The sequence below is a fragment of the Esox lucius genome, chromosome 1, assembly GCF_011004845.1.
Source record: "Esox lucius isolate fEsoLuc1 chromosome 1, fEsoLuc1.pri, whole genome shotgun sequence".
NCBI classification, from domain to species: domain Eukaryota; kingdom Metazoa; phylum Chordata; class Actinopteri; order Esociformes; family Esocidae; genus Esox; species Esox lucius.
This window is the reverse complement of record NC_047569.1, coordinates 11,818,382-11,836,662: the sequence shown is the minus strand read 5'-3', so window position 1 is coordinate 11,836,662 and position 18,281 is coordinate 11,818,382. Positions and strand designations below refer to the sequence as shown.

The following is an 18,281-nucleotide window of genomic DNA, read 5'->3' as shown; positions in this document are numbered from 1 at the left end:
TAAGACAGTGTTTAGTATTTGGCCATAATCAAAGATTGATACTCATATTTTAGATTGATATGCAGGACAAAATACAGTGTAGTGTTGTGAAAATAGTGTTTCTGACAATATATCACAATACTTTACATCTTATTGGCACCTAAGTATTGTGATAATGTCGTTTTGTTATGTCTCAGGCAGCTCCCTAATTATGATACCAGGTGTCAGTGGGAGCTGTGCACTGTGTGCATGCTTGCGTGATGAGTGGGGTGTACGTTTGAGCATGAATTATTGTGTGATGAGTGGGGTGTGCGTTTGAGCATGAATTATTGCGTGATGAGTGGGGTGTACGTTTGAGCATGAATTATTGCGTGATGAGTGGGGTGTGCGTTTGAGCATGAATTATTGCGTGATGAGTGGGGTGTGCGTTTGAGCATGAATTATTGCGTGATGAGTGGGGTGTGCGTTTGAGCATGAATTATTGCGTGATGAGTGGGGTGTGCGTTTGAGCATGAATTATTGTGTGATGAGTGGGGTATATGTGTGTGCATGCAGCCCAGGTAGAAGTTGTCTGTAGTTAGAACTCTCTAGATTCATTAATATCCTACTAGTGGAGGCTGGGAGCATGAACTCCACACAGGCCCAGCACACACACACACACATCACCTCTCTGCTTTGGTGTCCATGAGCTGCTTCAGCTAGAGTGTCCCTCGTGTTCTGACAGAGAATTATGACATTAAAGCTGGATTCAGATAATGTAGATAAATTACAGCTAATAGAAGAGCAGTCTTTTGTTTCGGTTCTGCTTAACTCCTGAAGGTGGGCACTGGTAGTGGTGTTTTATGGGTAATGCAGTCCGGTCTGACTACCAAACCTGTTTCATAATTTCAAACAGTACCACCTTACGGATCTCGCTGAGTTTCATTGTACTGTCTCTAATCGCCCATCGATGAGTCAACATACATCCACTTCCCCTGATGTTAGACCCAAACAACAAAATTAACAGCAGTATTTTCCACAGTTACAATATATGGAGAGAAAAATAGCACCCCATTTCTGAGGGGAATGGGGTGCTAGATGTTGGGTAAGTTATTGGGGTGAATGGGGTAAGTTATTTCTAGTTATATAAAGTGTTAAAATCCATTTGCAATATACTTTGTGGATTATTCGTTCAATATAATATCAACAGTATGTTTATTTTGTATTCTACCTCATGTTCTGACATTCAAATCATACCTTTCTTTTTGTTGTTTTGTTTATATAATGGTCTTGTTGTTTTGGTTTTGTTTAATGCTCTATTTTTTTTTTAATAATATATGATTTTTTTTTATTACAGTGAAGAACATTTTAACTTTAACATCATTTTTAGGGATGAGTTTAAGTAATATTTGTATTTGTCTTGATTTAACTTGATATCTAATTTACTTCTCTAAAAACGTGCAGACTGCATTAAACACACAGACCACCTTCCTTTGCTATTTGCAGGTGAAAGTGCCAGATTTGCTTGGTTAAAGCCTTCTCCGGTTCTGTTGTGCTTATCTTAATTGTTTACTTGTATGTGATGCAATTCAACAAAACATGTCAATGTTTTCAGGTAGATAATTTTCTTTAACTGAAAACACCACATCACGTTAGCCAACAGCATTGAACTAAAATAAACTCAAAATGTAACCACCTTTGGGCAAGTACACTTTTTTTTATAGATATGCTGGAGAACTCAAGCGTGAAATTACTGGAAATTCCCATTCCCAGTGTGCATTGTGAATATTTATCCATATCAAATTATATGATATAAAATATCATGATAATTTTTTTTTGCTATATCACCCAGCCTTAGTTCAGACACACCCTTAAGCTTGCTCTCACAGATTCATACCTGTCAATAAAACAGGATGTGAAAAGACATCATCCCCACAGCTCACCCAGTATCCATAGAAAAAGTATTTGTAAAATCCTAGAAATACAATCATAGAACCTACAAAGATAGACACTAATAGTGCCAGACTATTTAGCTAATATTCCATAATATTCAATATCTTTGCTGTACTGTTCTCAGTGCTGGTTCCAGCTTTTGGCCACAAGGCTTTGAGTATAGGGTGTGGCATGACCGCTCAGGAGACTAGTATCCAATCTAGGTTAGACTGTATTCTAATGTTATGAAAGATAGATAAATTTAGCATATTTTTTTTAGAATTAGCCACTTTTCACAATTCCCAGAAGTAGATGAAGCCACCCTTATTGCATAACATGATCCACTTGAGATGTAATTACAAATCCCTAGGCTATGTTTTGACAAATCCATTTAAGCAATCCAGCAACTCAAATAATGTTTCCATCAGTTGTTTCGACTTGCAACGATTGCTGAAATGGATTACATTTCAGTTTGAAGTTTAAAAATGAGATGATTTAAAATCTCTAGACCTACATGAATGCAGTTATCCATGCAGGCTTTTACAATATACCTGAGACTTAAAACTGAGAATATAAGCTGGAAATGTGATGGTCCAAAACAATCTGTGAACGAGTTCATGAAAACCTATCTTAACTAATTAAAGATAGCAAATTATGCCATACTTGATAAACCTAGGTTGTGATGCCATACTTAGGGTTTGGCGGTATGGCCGTAAACATATCACAGAATTCAAGATTTGTGTTAATAGGATAGTAATTACAATATATTATTATCATTATCTTAAAATATACTTTAAAAAAAGTACCTTTTATTTTAGTATCCTGTTTAAACTTAAAGTTAAATGCAAGAGATTTAGAAAGAAAGGTATTGTTTTGTAATTTTTTTTATAATAGTATTCTCTAAAACCTTTTTAGTAATATCACAATATCAAAATGATTATTTTCATTATTGAATTATAAAAAAAATCTATAACAAAATTATTTAATTATTGCCCCGCCCTATCCATACTACATAACCCTAGCTTATGATGACATACTAGAAAAACCTAGCTTATGATGCATTCCAGATAAACCTAGCTAGTAATACCACACTAGCTAATGATGTCCACTCCTGTGTGTTTACTCACCTACAGCTATGTACATATTGATGGACTGATATGAAACAAGCTCTCGTATGAAACAAGCCCTTTGTGTCTCTGTCTGGACTTGTCTCTACCCCCCTGTGTGGCTTCATAAATGTAAATCAGGGGAACTGTAAAAACATTTTGTCTCACTGTATCAGTTAAAATAAGCAAACTTGGGAGCAGTAAACTGACATTAACCCTACTTTGTCTTCCTTCTGTGACCTGTGTCAGATGATGGGAAAGGCAGACGGCGACAACTACACTCTTGATGACATGTTTGTGTCGAGCGTGGCCCAGAGAGAGGGGGAGGGGCAGGACGAGGAGAGGATGAGAAGCAGAGCCATAGCAGAACACAGGCGGTTGGCCGTTACCATGGAGAAATGCCATCACTGCTTTAGCAATCCGGAGCTACAGAAACACCTCCTCATCGCAATAGGAACCAAGGTAAGGAAGTAGGCGAAGATTGATTTGGTCTCATGGGATTTGTAGCAATAATACTTTCTCAACATTTGACTTCCGACCGCATGTCTGCAGGTGTATCTGAGCCTACCTGCAGGTGTCTCTCTGACCGAAGGTCACTGTCTGATTGCACCGCTCCAACACCACTGCTCTGCCACTGGATTGGATGAGGATGTGTGGACTGAGATCCAGGTAAACCAGTTAAAGGCTTTGCTGATACTGTAGCCTGGAAACACCCTCCCACTTTATTGAATTTCACTAATTTGACCAGGAAGTAAGTTTTTGTGAAACATTGTGTTTGTGCGCAGGCGTTCCGCAAGGCGCTGGTGCAGATGTTTGAAAACCAGGATCAGGATTGTGTGTTCATGGAGACGCACATGAACGTAAAGAGACGCCAGCACATGGTCCTGGAGTGTATCCCTCTACCCAGAGAACTGGGAGACATGGCTCCCATTTACTTCAAGGTGTGTTTGTGTATATATGTTCTACTATGTGGCATCAGGTAAAATTTTGTGTCAAAGTTACAATTGGAGTTGAGACAGTTTGGCCCTAAATTATGTGGCAATGAAGTCAGTTCCTTGGAGTTAGCTGTATCGTTGCAGGAGCAGGGTTCAAATCCTCCTCATGGATCAGCCTCAGGGTCCTGTAGATTGGCCAGCGCCGTCTGAGTTAACGGGGCTAGTAATCAAATTTGACTGCCTTGACTTGTGCCCTAGCAACTCCTTGTGGTGACTTGGGTGCTTAACCAAAGTAGAAGTCTGGAGAATGCATTCCTTCCGGCATAAGGATTACAGTATAGACCCTTCTGGTTAATTGAGCAGCATAAGGACCTGAACTGTTAGGGATTCTGGAAAGTAAGATTTGGAATTCCAAATAATATTTGGGTCCTCAAAAGTATAGTGATACTTTGTGTTATAGTTTGTTATAAAGGAAATGTGTACCATATATAAACATGAGGTGTCTGTGTGTCCTGCAGAAAGCACTCATGGAGTGTGATGAGGAGTGGGCGATGAATAAGAAGGTCGTGGATCTCTCCTCCAAAGACATCCGCCATGCTGTGAGTTATTTTATTTTCCCATATTGTCCATTTTGCTATTGTTAAGCTCCTGTCTTCCTCTGCTAATATCTACACTAGAGGTTGGGCAACTGAGGTCCTGTGCTCCCCAAACACTTTTTTACTTTAATTGCATTCACCTAGTGAATTAGTCCTTGATTGAGTAGTAGAGAAAAACAGAAGTGTTTCAGCCCTCCAGGACTGTAATTGTCCACAATAGCTCTAGAGCCAGGTATGTTCTTAGCTCTGGATTTGAGAAGAGGTGTGTGTGTAAGAGTGTGAATTACCTCTCTGTCAGGTGCCACGTGGTCTTCCATACTTCTCAGTAGACTTTGGTCTGCAGGGGGGCTTTGCTCACGTTATAGAGAACGAACACAAGTTCCCCCACTACTTTGGCAAGGTCAGTGAATAACAATTCATGCAATATGCTTTAGTTGTCTATGTGGACTGGCTTACATGTCTTATGTCAACTGAGGTGATCATCAACTCACCCTCCCCCCTCTCCAGGAAATAGTTGGGGGGATGTTGGACGTGGAGCCCAGGATATGGCGGAAATCTATCAGAGAGAACTTTGATGATCAGAGGAAGAAAGTCCTCGAGTTCTCCCAGTGGTGGAAACCCTTTGACTGCACAAAGACAGGCAGCTGAGTGAACCTGTTTAAGAGCCCACAAGTCTACGAGTTTTAAAAAAGCCCTTTGTATATCTGAAAATATTCAGTATACTGCTTGCAAGCAATATGGTGTTGGCTGTCTTTGTAGGCTATGAATGAAAGAACCTTTGCGTCATAATCCCCTCTGATCATTTCACTTGTTTTACGCAGATTAGTCTGATGTACAGAAAAACCAACTGTATCTTAAACGCTTATGTATAATTGTTGTGTGGATAAAATACGTTCTTTTGACTGGTCTAAAAATAAATTTGACTTTTTCTTTAATTCTGTCATTTACTTTTGTGTGATGTCATGCTGATTAAGTTAATATTACATTTTTTTGCCATTCTAATATGCTATCAAGCTCCTGTGTGAATGTTTCAGATATGTTCCTTGGCATTTTTATGTATGCTGATGACAACATTATATTGCCAAGACAGATTACTTCCAGAATATCTGAGTAATAAACAAAAATCTTCTGGTGTACTGAGTGGAGAACCATACCATACCATACCATCTTCTTCCGCTTATCCGGGGCCGGGTCGCGGGGGCAGCAGTCTAAGCAGGGATGCCCAGACTTCCCTCTCCCCAGACACTTCCTCTAGCTCTTCCGGGGGGACACCGAGGCGTTCCCAGGCCAGCCGGGAGACATAGTCCCTCCAGCGTGTCCTAGGTCTTCCCCGGGGTCTCCTCCCGGTGGGACGGGACCGGAACACCTTCCCAGGAAGGCGTTCCGGAGGCATCCGAAAAAGATGCCCAAGCCACCTCAGCTGACCCCTCTCGATGTGGAGGAGCAGCGGCTCTACTCTGAGCTCCTCCCGGGTGACCGAGCTTCTCACCCTATCTCTAAGGGATCGCCCGGCCACCCTGCGGAGAAAGCTCATTTCGGCCGCCTGTATCCGGGATCTTGTCCTTTCGGTCATGACCCAAAGCTCATGACCATAGGTGAGAGTAGGAACGTAGATTGACTGGTAAATCGAGAGCTTCGCCTTGCGGCTCAGCTCTTTCTTCACCACGACAGACCGATACATCGACTGCATTACTGCAGAAGCTGCACCGATCCGTCTGTCAATCTCCCGTTCCATCCTTCCCTCACTCGTGAACAAGACCCCTAGATACTTAAACTCCTCCACTTGAGGCAGGCACTCTCCACCAACCTGAAGCGGGCAAGCCACCCTTTTCCGACTGAGGACCATGGCCTCGGATTTGGAGGTACTGATTTTCATCCCCACCGCTTCACACTCGGCTGCAAACCGTCCCAGCGCATGCTGAAGGTCCTGGTTAGAAGGGGCCAACACGACAACATCATCTGCAAAAAGCAGAGACGAAATTGTGTGGTCCCCAAACCTGACACCCTCCGGCCCCTGGCTGCGCCTAGAAATTCTGTCCATAAAAATTACGAACAGAACCGGTGACAAAGGGAAGCCCTGCCGGAGTCCAACATGCACTGGGAACAAGTCTGACTTACTGCCGGCAATGCGGACCAAGCTCCTGCTTCGGTTGTACAGGGACCTGACAGCCCTTAGCAAAGGACCCAGGACCCCATATTCCCCAAGCACCCTCCACAAGATGCCGCGAGGGACACAGTCGAATGCCTTCTCCAAATCCACAAAACACATGTGGATTGGTTGGGCAAACTCCCATGAACCCTCCAACACCCCGTAGAGGGTATAGAGCTTGTCCAGTGTTCCACGGCCTGGACGAAAACCACACTGTTCCTCCTGAATCCGAGGTTCTACTATCGGCCGTATTCTCCTCTCCAGTACCCTGGCATAGACTTTCCCGGGGAGGGTGAGAAGTGTGATCCCCCTATAGTTGGAACACACCCTCCGGTCCCCCTTCTTAAAAAGAGGGACCACCACCCCGGTCTGCCATCCCAGAGGCACTGTCCCCGACCGCCACGCGATGTTGCACAGGCGTGTCAACCAAGACAGCCCCACAACATCCAGAGACTTGAGGTACTCAGGGCGGATCTCATCCACCCCCGGTGCCTTGCCACCGAGGAGTTTCTTGACCACCTCAGTGACTTCAGCCCGGGTGATGGACGAGTCCACCTCTGAGCCCTCATCCTCTGCTTCCTCAATGGAAGAAGTGACAGCGGGATTGAGGAGATCCTCGAAGTATTCCTTCCACCGCCCGACGACATCCTCAGTTGAGGTCAACAGCTGCCCACCTCTACTGTAAACAGCGTTGGTAGGGCACTGTTTCCCTCTCCTGAGGCGCCGGATGGTTTGCCAGAATCTCTTCGAGGCCAGCCGATAGTCCTTCTCCATGGCCTCACCGAACTCCTCCCAGGCCCGAGTTTTTGCCTCCACAACCACCCGGGCTGCAGCCCGCTTGGCCTGTCGGTACCCGTCAGCTGCGTCAGGAGTCCCACAAGCCAACCAGGCCTGATAGGACTCCTTCTTCAGCTTAACGGCATCCCTTACTTCCGGTGTCCACCACCGGGTTCGGGGATTGCCGCCTCGACAGGCACCGGAGACCTTACGGCCACAGCTCAGAGCGGCCGCTTCGACAATGGAGGTGGAGAACATGGTCCACTCAGACTCAATATCTCCAACCTCCCTCGGGATCCAGTCGAAGCTCTGCCAGAGGTGGGAGTTAAAGATCTCTCTGACAGGAGACTCGGCCAGACGTTCCCAGCAGACCCTTACAGTACGCTTGGGCCTGCCGAGTCTGTCCAGCTTTCTCCCCCGCCATCGTATCCAACTCACCACCAGGTGGTGATCAGTTGACAGCTCCGCCCCTCTCTTCACCCGAGTGTCCAAGACATACGGCCGCAGGTCAGATGAGACGACAACAAAGTCGATCATCGACCTGCGGCCTAGGGTGTCCTGGTGCCACGTGCACTGATGGACACCCTTATGCTTGAACATGGTGTTCGTTATGGACAAACTGTGACTAACACAGAAGTCCAATAACTGAACACCACTCGGGTTCAGATCAGGGGGGCCGTTCCTCCCAATCACGCCCCTCCAGGTGTCACTGTCGTTGCCCACGTGGGCGTTGAAGTCCCCCAGTAGAACAATAGAGTCCCCAGTCGGAGCACTTTCCAGCACCCCTCCCAGAGACTCCAAGAAGGTCGGGTACTCTGCACTGCCGTTCGGTCCGTAGGCACAAACAACAGTGAGAGACCGATCCCCGACCCGTAGGCGCAGGGAAACGACCCTCTCGTTCACCGGGGTAAACTCCAACACATGGCGGCAGAGCTTGGGAGCTATAAGCAAACCCACACCAGCCCGCCGCCTCTCACCATGGGCAACTCCAGAGTGGTGAAGAGTCCATCCTCTCTCAAGGAGTGTGGTTCCAGAGCCCAAGCCGTGTGTAGAGGTGATCCCGACTACCTCTAATCGGAACCTCTCAACCTCACGCACTAGCTCAGGCTCCTTCCCCGCCAGCGAGGTGACATTCCACGTCCCTAGAGCTAGTTTCCGTGTCCAGGTATCGGGTTGTCTAGGCCCCTGCCTTCGACTGCCGCCCGATCCTCTTCGCACCGGCCCCTTATGGTCCCTCCTGTGGGTGGTGAGCCCACGGGAGGGAGTGGAGAACCAAGATTGCTAATTTCATAAAGAAATGTGTGAAGAGAGGTTTGCTTATGTTTTATTTTTACAAAAATGTTGGTCCTTCACTGGGCAATATCTTAGGTGTATTCTTACTGGTATACAATTTGTGTGTTTACTACTACACTATGTTCAATGTTCCATGCGTTCCATATGTATTTCTGACAGTGACACAAGTTTTGTTGTTTTGGCTGTGTACCCAACGCATTGGATTAAAGTAGGAATTATGACTTTAAGAGGTTAAAGTGCAGACTGTCAACTTTAATTTGAGGGTATTATCATCCATAAAACATGTACCTTGTAGGAATTACAGCCCTTCATTTATTCATAGCCCCTCATTTTAGGGACCCGAAGGTATTTGGAAAATTTAGCATAATCCTAGGTTGTCATGTTTAGTGCTTGCAAATGCTTTCCATTCTGCTCACCATAGGCATCAGCCAACCGCTGTCTTCCATGGTGATGTTTTGCTGGGCCTGTATCTTCAGCTCCTGTTTGTTTCATGGCATTTTACTTTCAGTCTTGGCTTCAGCAAGTGCTTAATGGGATTCAGGCATTTGGTTGGTTCTGAGCAGACAAGGTTTTCTTCAGAATTTGTCCTGTGGATGCTGTCAGTGGTAACGTCATCAATTAAGACAAGTGAGGTAGCTCCAGTGGCAGCGTTACATGTTAAAACAACACCGCTCCACCTTATTTTACAGTTACTAAGTTGGTATGCTAAGTTGCTTCTTTTTTTTTTTAGGCTAGCTAGTGTTTGTGCCCCATACAGTCTAGCCTCTGTAGTTTAGCTGATGAAGTCTTCATGGTATAGTTATTTCATCCATGCCTGCTTCCTTAGGATGGTTCCTGATTTGTCAGACAATACTTTGTAGGTTTTTGTTTCATTATGCAGGGCATCCTATCAACTGTGTAGCTTTCTTAATGTACCAAACAATTTTGGCACGCCTAATGTTTTGCCTCTCTCTGATTGATACCTGCATCATTATCGCCAGCTTGATTTAGATTGACAATACTTTGCAAAAACTATTATTAAGACTAGATATTGACAACTTTTTTGTGCATGCACTAATGTTTCAAACACCTCTGCTTAATAAGAGACAGATGTGATGCTGTGCAAATACTTGTGGTACACTACAAAAAATCAAGTATATTTATCTTGTTTCTAGTTAAAAAATATTTTAAGTCCTTAAAATAAAATACCTTTCCTAAACAAGTTACATTTTTACACTGCTCAAAAAAAATTAAGGAAACACGTAATCATCACAGTAAAACACAGAAAATATAAATCTGCCCAGTTAGGAAGCATAAGCGTGAATCAATGTCACCTGTTTAGGTGCAAATGAAAGTGACAACAGGTGCACTGGAGGGGCAACAGCAAGACAACCCCCAAAAAGGGGATGGTTTTGCAGGTGGTGGCCACAGACAATTGCTCTCTCCATATCCTTCCTGACTGATTCTTCTCTAGTTTTGTGTTTTTCTAGTGTCTTTGGCATTACTGGTACCATGAGGCGGTACCTGCAGCCCATTCAGGTTGCACAGGTAGTCCAGCACCTTCAGAATGATACATCCATACGTAGCGAGTTTCTCCCAGAACAGTCTCGAGCATCTCGAGGAGATACCAGGAGACAGGCCGTTACATAAGGAGAACTGGAAAGGGCCGTAGAAGGGCATCAACCCAGCAGCATTGGCAAGAGAACACAGGAATTGGCAGGTGCGCCATTGGCGCCCCGTTCTCTTCACAGATGCAAGTTCATACTGAGCATTTGTGACAGACATGAAAGAGTCTGGAGACACCGTGGTGAACATTATGCTACCTACAACATCATCCAGCATGGCCGGTTTGGCGGTTGGTCAGTGATGGCATATCCTTGGAGGGTCGCACAGACCTCCACTTGCTAGCCAACGGTGCCCTGACTGCTGTCAGGTACTGGGATGAAATCCTCAGACCCATCGTCACACCTTTTGCTGGTGCAGTGGGTTCCTCCTAGTGCCGGACAATGCCTGGCCTCATGTGACCAGAAACAGGCCCGGCGCCAGGACGAAGTGATTTAGGGGACAGTTAAAAATGACGAGGGGAAAATCTTTTTTTTTTGCTATTTTTATATAAGGTATTTAAAACTTAAACTGGGGGGGGTGGGGCAGAAAATTAAACTGAGGGGGTTAAGAACCCTCTTGCCCCCTCATGGCACCGGGCCTGGCCAGAATGTGTTGGCAGTTCCTGGCTGATGAAGGCGTTGATGCCATTGACTGGTGCTTACGTTCCCTAAGCCTGAATCCAATTTAGAACCTCTGGGACGTTATGTATCAGTGCATCCGACGCCGTCAGCTAGCGCCACTGACTGTCCAGGTGCTCCCTGATGCCCTGATCCAGGTCTGGGAGGAGATCCCCCAGGACACCATATGCTGTCTCATCTGGCCATACACACTACTGAGTCACATTATGAGTTGCCGGGATAAAGTTTGCACAAGTTGGAAAAGCCTGTGATTTCAATTGTTTACTTAGATTTTTGGTGGGAGTTTGCCTTCAGCCCTGTCGGTTAGTAATTTTGGTTTCCATTGAGCGTTGGTCATTTGTGGTCACTTTGTTACACAATGTACAGTAGAGATTTTGATGTTTAATATACAGCTCTGGAAAAAATTAAGAGACCCGCGCACCTTTTTCTTTCCTTTTCAAAAAAGTCAAAAAGGAAGGTTTTGAGTGAGGAACAGAAGGATTAAAATTAAGAGACCACTGCAAATTGAACGCTTCTGCTCCACACTCAACACTTTCTTTTTCCACTTTTTTGGAAAGGAAAGAAAAAGGTACAGTGGTCTCTTAATTTCTTCCAGAGCTGTATTTAATTCATCAAGACCAGATGTGTGATTTAAGCATCACCTGAATTTTACTACAGCAGGGTTTTACAACTCGTTTTCAAACGTTGTGTAAAACTGAAATGTAAAACAGAATGTAAAAATGTGCACATTATTTAATCCCTATATTCAAAAGAATATAATACAAAGACAACCTATCAAATATTGAAACAGATTTTTTTTATTGTTCCTTGAAAAATATATGCCCACTTTGATTTTATTGCCAGAAACATGTTTCAAAAAAGCTTGGATAGGGGCAACGAAAGACTAGAACAGTTGTGTAATAAGGCCAAAAATCAATATGGGATGGCCGTGATCTTCGGGCCCCTAGATCTCTGTGCTGCATTAAAAATAGACTTTTCTGAAAACTGTCGTCTGAGAACACAATTTGTCAGTGCAACCACAAATGTATGTTAAAACTCTACCTTGCAAAGATACAAGATTTAAGCAAGATCCAGAAATGCCACCACCTTCTCAGACAAATCAAAATGTGAAATTATTTTTGGGAATCACGGATGCCATGTCCTCTGGGCTAAGAAGGAAACGTATCATCTGGCTTGTTATCAACACACATTTTGAAAAGCCAACATCCATGATGGTATGGGGGTGCATTAGTGCACATGGTGTGGATGACTTGCACATCTGTGAAGGCACTATTAATGCTGAACAATATATACAGGTTTTGGAGCAACATATGCTGGCATCCAGACAACGTCTTTTTCTTGGAAGACCTTGCCAATTTCAACAAGACAATGCCAAACCACATTCTGCACTATAGTAAAATAGTCTGGGTGCTAAACTGGCCTGTCTGCAGTCCAGACCTGTCACCCACTGACAGTTGGCGCATTGTGAAATTAAACATAGGACAAAGGAGCATCTGAACTGTTGAGCATCTGAAATCCTATATCAAGCAAGAATGGGAAAGCATTTCACTTTCCAAACTACAGACAATTGGTCTCCTCAGTTTCCAAACTCTTACAATGTTATTTAAAGGGGAGATGCAACACTGATAAAAAATGCCCTTGTCCCAACTTTTTTTAAACATGTTGCTGGCATCAAATTCAGCACAGGCATATATTTTTTCCAAAAACTAAAAATGGCTCTGTTTCAACATGTTATGGTATATGCTGTCTTTGTGCTATTTTCTATTAAATATAGGGATTAAATGATTGCACATCATTGCATTCTGTTTTTATTAGCATTTTATGCAGCGTCCCAACATTTTTGGAAATGGGGTTGTAGATATTAACTTAAATATGCCTTGAAAATCTTAACACATATATCTTGTTTTGAGAGAGACACAGGAACAATATTGAGACATCAGATCAATATTAATAATATTTTCAGACTGAAAACCACTCCTTATTTTAAGTTTGAATTACTAAAAATTATTTAATGCCATTTTCAGATGCCAAAATAGTTGTGCCTGTTTCAAGAAGTCTTATGTAGTGTAATTTGTCTTGTTCCATTGGCAGATTATTTCACTTATTTAAATCAAATATCTCCTTAAATGTAATTTGTCCCCTTATTTTCTTACAATCATGTTTTGCGTGTGTTCACTTCTCTTAAAGCCAACTGTGATCCTGTGAAGTTGCTCTAACATGATCTATGAAGTGTGACATTTCATATAGACAGGTGTGGGCCTTTTTTAATCATGTCTAATCAATGTAATTTGCCATCGGTGGACAACATGTTCTAGAGACACCTGAAGGATGGTCAGTTTGAGTGTCATTGAAGAGGGTCATAATGCTTATATGAGATAATTTCAACAAACTGGCACAAAGGATTTTTTTCATGTTAACTCTAAAACATAACAGAATATGGAGACGTGTAATGGGTCTGAATACTTTTTGAAGACATTGTAGCATTTTTTGACACACTTCTGTCAGTCTATTTTACCAAGAACAGACAGTCTGCATTGTGTCTTATAAGCGCATTCAGGCTGGGCACCAATTAGTATATGACAGAACTAAAATCAATGAATCAATAATTAAAGTAACTTGCAAGCTCACTGCCAAATGCATGCAAGCATGCAGAAAGGCACATTTACATCTGGGTAAACAGCCCCCATGACCAAGTAGCTGCTCTTATCGTTCAGACCCTAGATGTTTTTTTCACGGTCTGTTGAGAGACCTAGCTCTCTGTCCCTCTCTCTCTCTGGCTCACATTGTTCATGTCCATTTCACGTCAATAGAATTCATTGACATGGAAAGTTAGGTTACTTACATTGGCAAAATATACAGTGCATAAAATAACAGTGGTCAGATCAATGGCAGTAAGCCAATAATACTGACAATAGTGGGAATGGTATTCATATTAACAGCTACTACAACAACGATCGTGATGAGGGGAGGCATGGCATTAAAAAACAAGTGGCCTATAGGTTTAATATTGTACCAGTGGCTGTCCCTTAGAGTGTGGCAGGAGGCCATTGTAAATGCAGAAGATCTTAATTTCAAGGGCTTAATTGGCATGGGAAATATTTGTTTACATTGCCAAATTGTAAATAGAAAAGCTATAATAAATAACAAAAGTAAAACCCAATGTAAGATTAACCCATGTACAATTTTAAGTAAACATTACACAAAAGTCTTTCTTACTCCCTCCTCTACATAAAATCTATACACAGTTTAATCCACACACAGTCGTGCTCTTGGTTTTACGGTTCACACACATACAGACAAACACACACAGTGGAGCAGACAGAGCATTAGTCAACACGTAGGTATCTACTATGAGGGTAGCTGGCCTTCACTCGGTCTGAACTAGGTCAGTGTGAGATGGGAGTATACTGTACTGTACATCCCAATGACTTGAGGCACCTGTGTGCATGCATGACTCAACAGTAGATACCTTGGGGCCGCTTTATGCACCATCTCCGCTAGCTCCACTTATTCCATGTGACTGATGGAATAACTTCACTGTTGGATGTGTGTGAGAGTGAGTGCCTCTGACTGACTTGAAATGTTAATGTTTATTTTTTTTGGTACATTGGGATGACAGACTGTCTCTTACCATCTCCAGAAAATCTCACTGTTAAAATTCCTGTTTCTACTGCTTGTTAATCTGGATTTTGTACAGGCATATTGTATCAGTGGCATATTCACTGTGTGGTCAAGGGGACATGGGTCTCACAACAGACACACACACACACACACACAACGGTCTGTTAATGCTCCCTCTGGATCACAGGAAATGCATTTGGGGCATATTTCTGAACCTAATGAATACCTCCTCATGTTACATTGAATTATAATCCTAGGTATTACACAATTGACATTTTCTCTGAGGACATATTATGTACACACACACACACACACACACACACAAGGACAAATATGGAATGTCCTTTACATAGTGTTGTTGATTTATTGCTTTATAGTTTGAGTTTGTCTGGTTACATGAGTGTCTGTGATTGTGCAGGGGGTGGGGAGAAGAGGGAGAGGGGACTTATTTCATTGTAATTTATTAGGGTAAGGGCACACTGCTCTTGAAAGAAAAAGGTTTTAGGAATCATTGTGACCTCTAGGAAATTACTGATCTGTGTGTGTGTGAGTGTGTGTCGCATCCTAAAACTCTCATTGCCTCTTCTCTCTATCTCTAGCTCTGTGTTTGTATCTGTGTGTCTGTGTCTCAGTTGTCTTTCTCTTTCTGTCTCTCGTTCAGTGTTTCTGTCTATCTGAAGAAAACATATTACCATACTACCAGCAATACCAGGATACAGTCCACGCCAGAATTACAGGTAAAGATAATGCTATGAAAAAACATCTTCATTTTATGCTAAATTAGATGGATCAAACCTTTAAGTGAGGTAAATTATTATCCAAGAAATGTGTATCATGAATATTGGCAACCCTAGACATTTTTTGTGAACCAGAACCATTAATATATATTTTTCCAAGTCCAGCTACCTTATTTATCAATCAACACAGGGAAGGTCCAACACACAAGGAACAACCAATTAAATGAGACAAAGGGTTGTTGACCTTTAGGCAGTATGTGAAAAAAAAAAAGACCTGCCATCCCAACGGGATGTTGTCCCCACTGTGAAGAGGATGATCGACAGGTAACATTGCTCCAAGGACAATTGCAGAAATTTGTCAAATCTTGGGGTTGCCAAATTTCCAAAATTCCAATTACACAGAGCACCTCCATGTCAATGTGCTATTTGGACATCTGGCCAAAAGAAAGCCTTCACCTTCATCAAGACATTTGACATGTTTTTGCAGTATTACATTTGTGCCTTGTTACATCAAGGATGCTGTTTTAATATCACCAATTAATCACCATCATGTGGGGGGCGAGGTAGTTCATCAGTTAAAGCATCTAAACGGAAAGGTTTATAGATCATATCCCCAAGCTGTCATTGTGTCCCAGAGAAAGAGAGTTAACAATAATTGCTCCCCAGGTTGTTACTCTAAATGCAAACGTGAGAAGAATGATTATCGTTGGTATGTGTGGGTGGTGTAAAACATCATTAACTGTACAATAATTTACTTGACCATGCTTAGAGATACTTAATGTCTGATTCGTTAGCCATCTGCCAATCAAGCCCTTCCTTATGACATTTGCAAACAGTCTCTCTGGTCTTTACAGTTTAATCAGTGTTTAAAATGTAATTCTTGACTGAAGGACCTTACACATGGTATACAGATTGTAGTCATTAAAACAATACATGTAAATCTTTATTGTTTCACACTAAGCTCATTAAACTATGTAATTTGTTTGACCTAATTTAAGATTGCCAAACACAGGGGGTAAACACAATGCCATTACTATATTTTATAATGTATTTAAATGATTTAATAAACATATTTTAGTTCCGTTTTTTTTTATTATAAATCATGAAAAAGCACTATTGAATCAATTAAATCACAATTTTTAACCTCCAAAAAAAACGTTGGAAAAGCCCAGTGGGTTGATACTTGCAGTGCACTGTATTTACGTCCTGATGGTGTGTTTTCTTCAATGTGTGTCTCCAGCCACAGGCAGGGTGGGGGATGGGGGGTTAGGACATGGTGCATGGGCATAGAACATGTCAAGGTCACCCAAGCATTAGTGTTCGACATGAATTCCACCCTGTTGCCAGATGCAGCTCAGCAATTTAAATGAGCCTAATAGCGAAATGTCCTGATATTGTGTTTATTGTAGGGCCAGAGTTTAATCTCTTCAAGGAGGCTGTGTGGCCTAAATCCTCTCTGGACTATTGGTGATTTACAGCCCTGGCCTGCAAGAAACAGCTCAGTCTAGAAACTATTTTTTGAGCTCAGTGGTTTTGAGTAGTCTTGAAAGTTACAGTGGTACACTGTACGATTTTGCAGGTTTTCCTACTTACAAAGCATGTAGAGGTCTGTAATTTTCATCATAGGTACATTTCAACTGTGAGACACGGAATCTAAAACAAAAATCCAGAAAATCACATTGTATGATTTTTAAATAATTAATTTGCATTTTATTGCATGACATAAGTATTTGATCACCTACCAACCAGTAAGAATTCCGGCTCTCACAGACCTGTTTTTCTTTAAGAAGCCCTCCTGTTCTCCACTCATTGCCTGTATTAACTGCACCTGTTTGAACTTGTTACGTGTATAAAAGACACCTGCCCACACACTCAATCAAACAGACTCCAACCTCTCCACAATGGCCAAGACCAGAGAGCTGTGTAAGGATGTCAGGGATAATAATTGTAGACCAGCACAAGGCTGGGATGGGCTACAGGACAATAGGCAAGCAGCTTGGTGAGAAGGCAACAACTGTTGGCGCAATTATAAGAAGTTCAAGATGATGGTCAATCTCCCTCGGTCTGGGGCTCCATGCAAGATCTCACTTTGTGGGGCATCAATGATCATGAGGAAGGTGAAGGATCAGCCCAGAACTACACGGCAGGACCTGGTCAATGACCTGAAGAGAGCTGGGACCACAGTCTCAAAGAAAATCATTAGTAACACACTACGCCGTAAAGTCCTGCAGTCAACGCAAGGTCCCCCTGCTCAAGCCAGCGCATGTCCAGGCCCGTCTGAAGTTTCCCAATGACCATCTGGATGATACAGAGGAGGAATGGGAGAAGGTGGTCTGTGAGACAAAAATAGAGCTTTTTGGTCTAAACTTAATCAAATTTATTTATAAAGCCCTTTTTAGTTTTTTTAGTTTTTTTCTTTACTACAGCAGTTGCCACAAAGTGCTTTACAGAGACACCCGGCCTTAAACCCCAAGGAGCAAACAACAGTAGTGTTGAATTTCAGTGGCTAGGAAAAACTCCCTAAGAAGGCCGAATTTTAGGAAGAAACCTAGAGAGGACCCAGGCTCAGAGGGGTGACAAGTCCTCTTCTGGCTGTGCCGGGTGAGATATTAAGAGTCCAATTAGAATAATAAATACATTTCTCTGGGCTAAATCCAGAGTCTATTTGATTCTAGACTAGGTCAAAAGTATGACCAGGTGGACAAGGACAGGGACAGCAACGGGCCCCCCAAACCAGGTACTCCGCAGGTGTGGACCAGGACCTCATCTCCTCCTAAAATTTAAAACTGGAGGAGACTGAGAAAAGTTAGAAAGGGACATTCCTCATATCCCCCAGCACCATAATATAGCAGCGTAACACTTTGGAACTGAGACGGGGGGGTCCGGCGACACTGTGGCCTTACCCGGGGGAGGCCCCGGACAGGGCCCAACAGGCAGGAAATCAATCCACCCACA

The 18,281-nt window shown here is 42.9% G+C and overlaps 1 protein-coding gene across 1 annotated transcript in view; it reads left to right on the top strand.

Annotated features, from left to right (window-relative positions):
• cwf19l2 (CWF19 like cell cycle control factor 2) overlaps positions 1–5,462 on the top strand; it is a 29,551-nt gene extending 24,089 nt beyond the window's left edge. The window contains exons 14-19 of the mRNA XM_029116937.2: positions 3,246–3,458; positions 3,549–3,665; positions 3,782–3,937; positions 4,450–4,530; positions 4,826–4,927; positions 5,035–5,462. Coding sequence (XP_028972770.2) covers positions 3,246–3,458; positions 3,549–3,665; positions 3,782–3,937; positions 4,450–4,530; positions 4,826–4,927; positions 5,035–5,175 — 810 coding nt within the window. The 3' untranslated portion in view covers positions 5,176–5,462. The remainder of the gene's footprint in view (positions 1–3,245; positions 3,459–3,548; positions 3,666–3,781; positions 3,938–4,449; positions 4,531–4,825; positions 4,928–5,034) is intronic.
• The last annotated feature ends 12,819 nt before the right edge of the window (positions 5,463–18,281 follow it).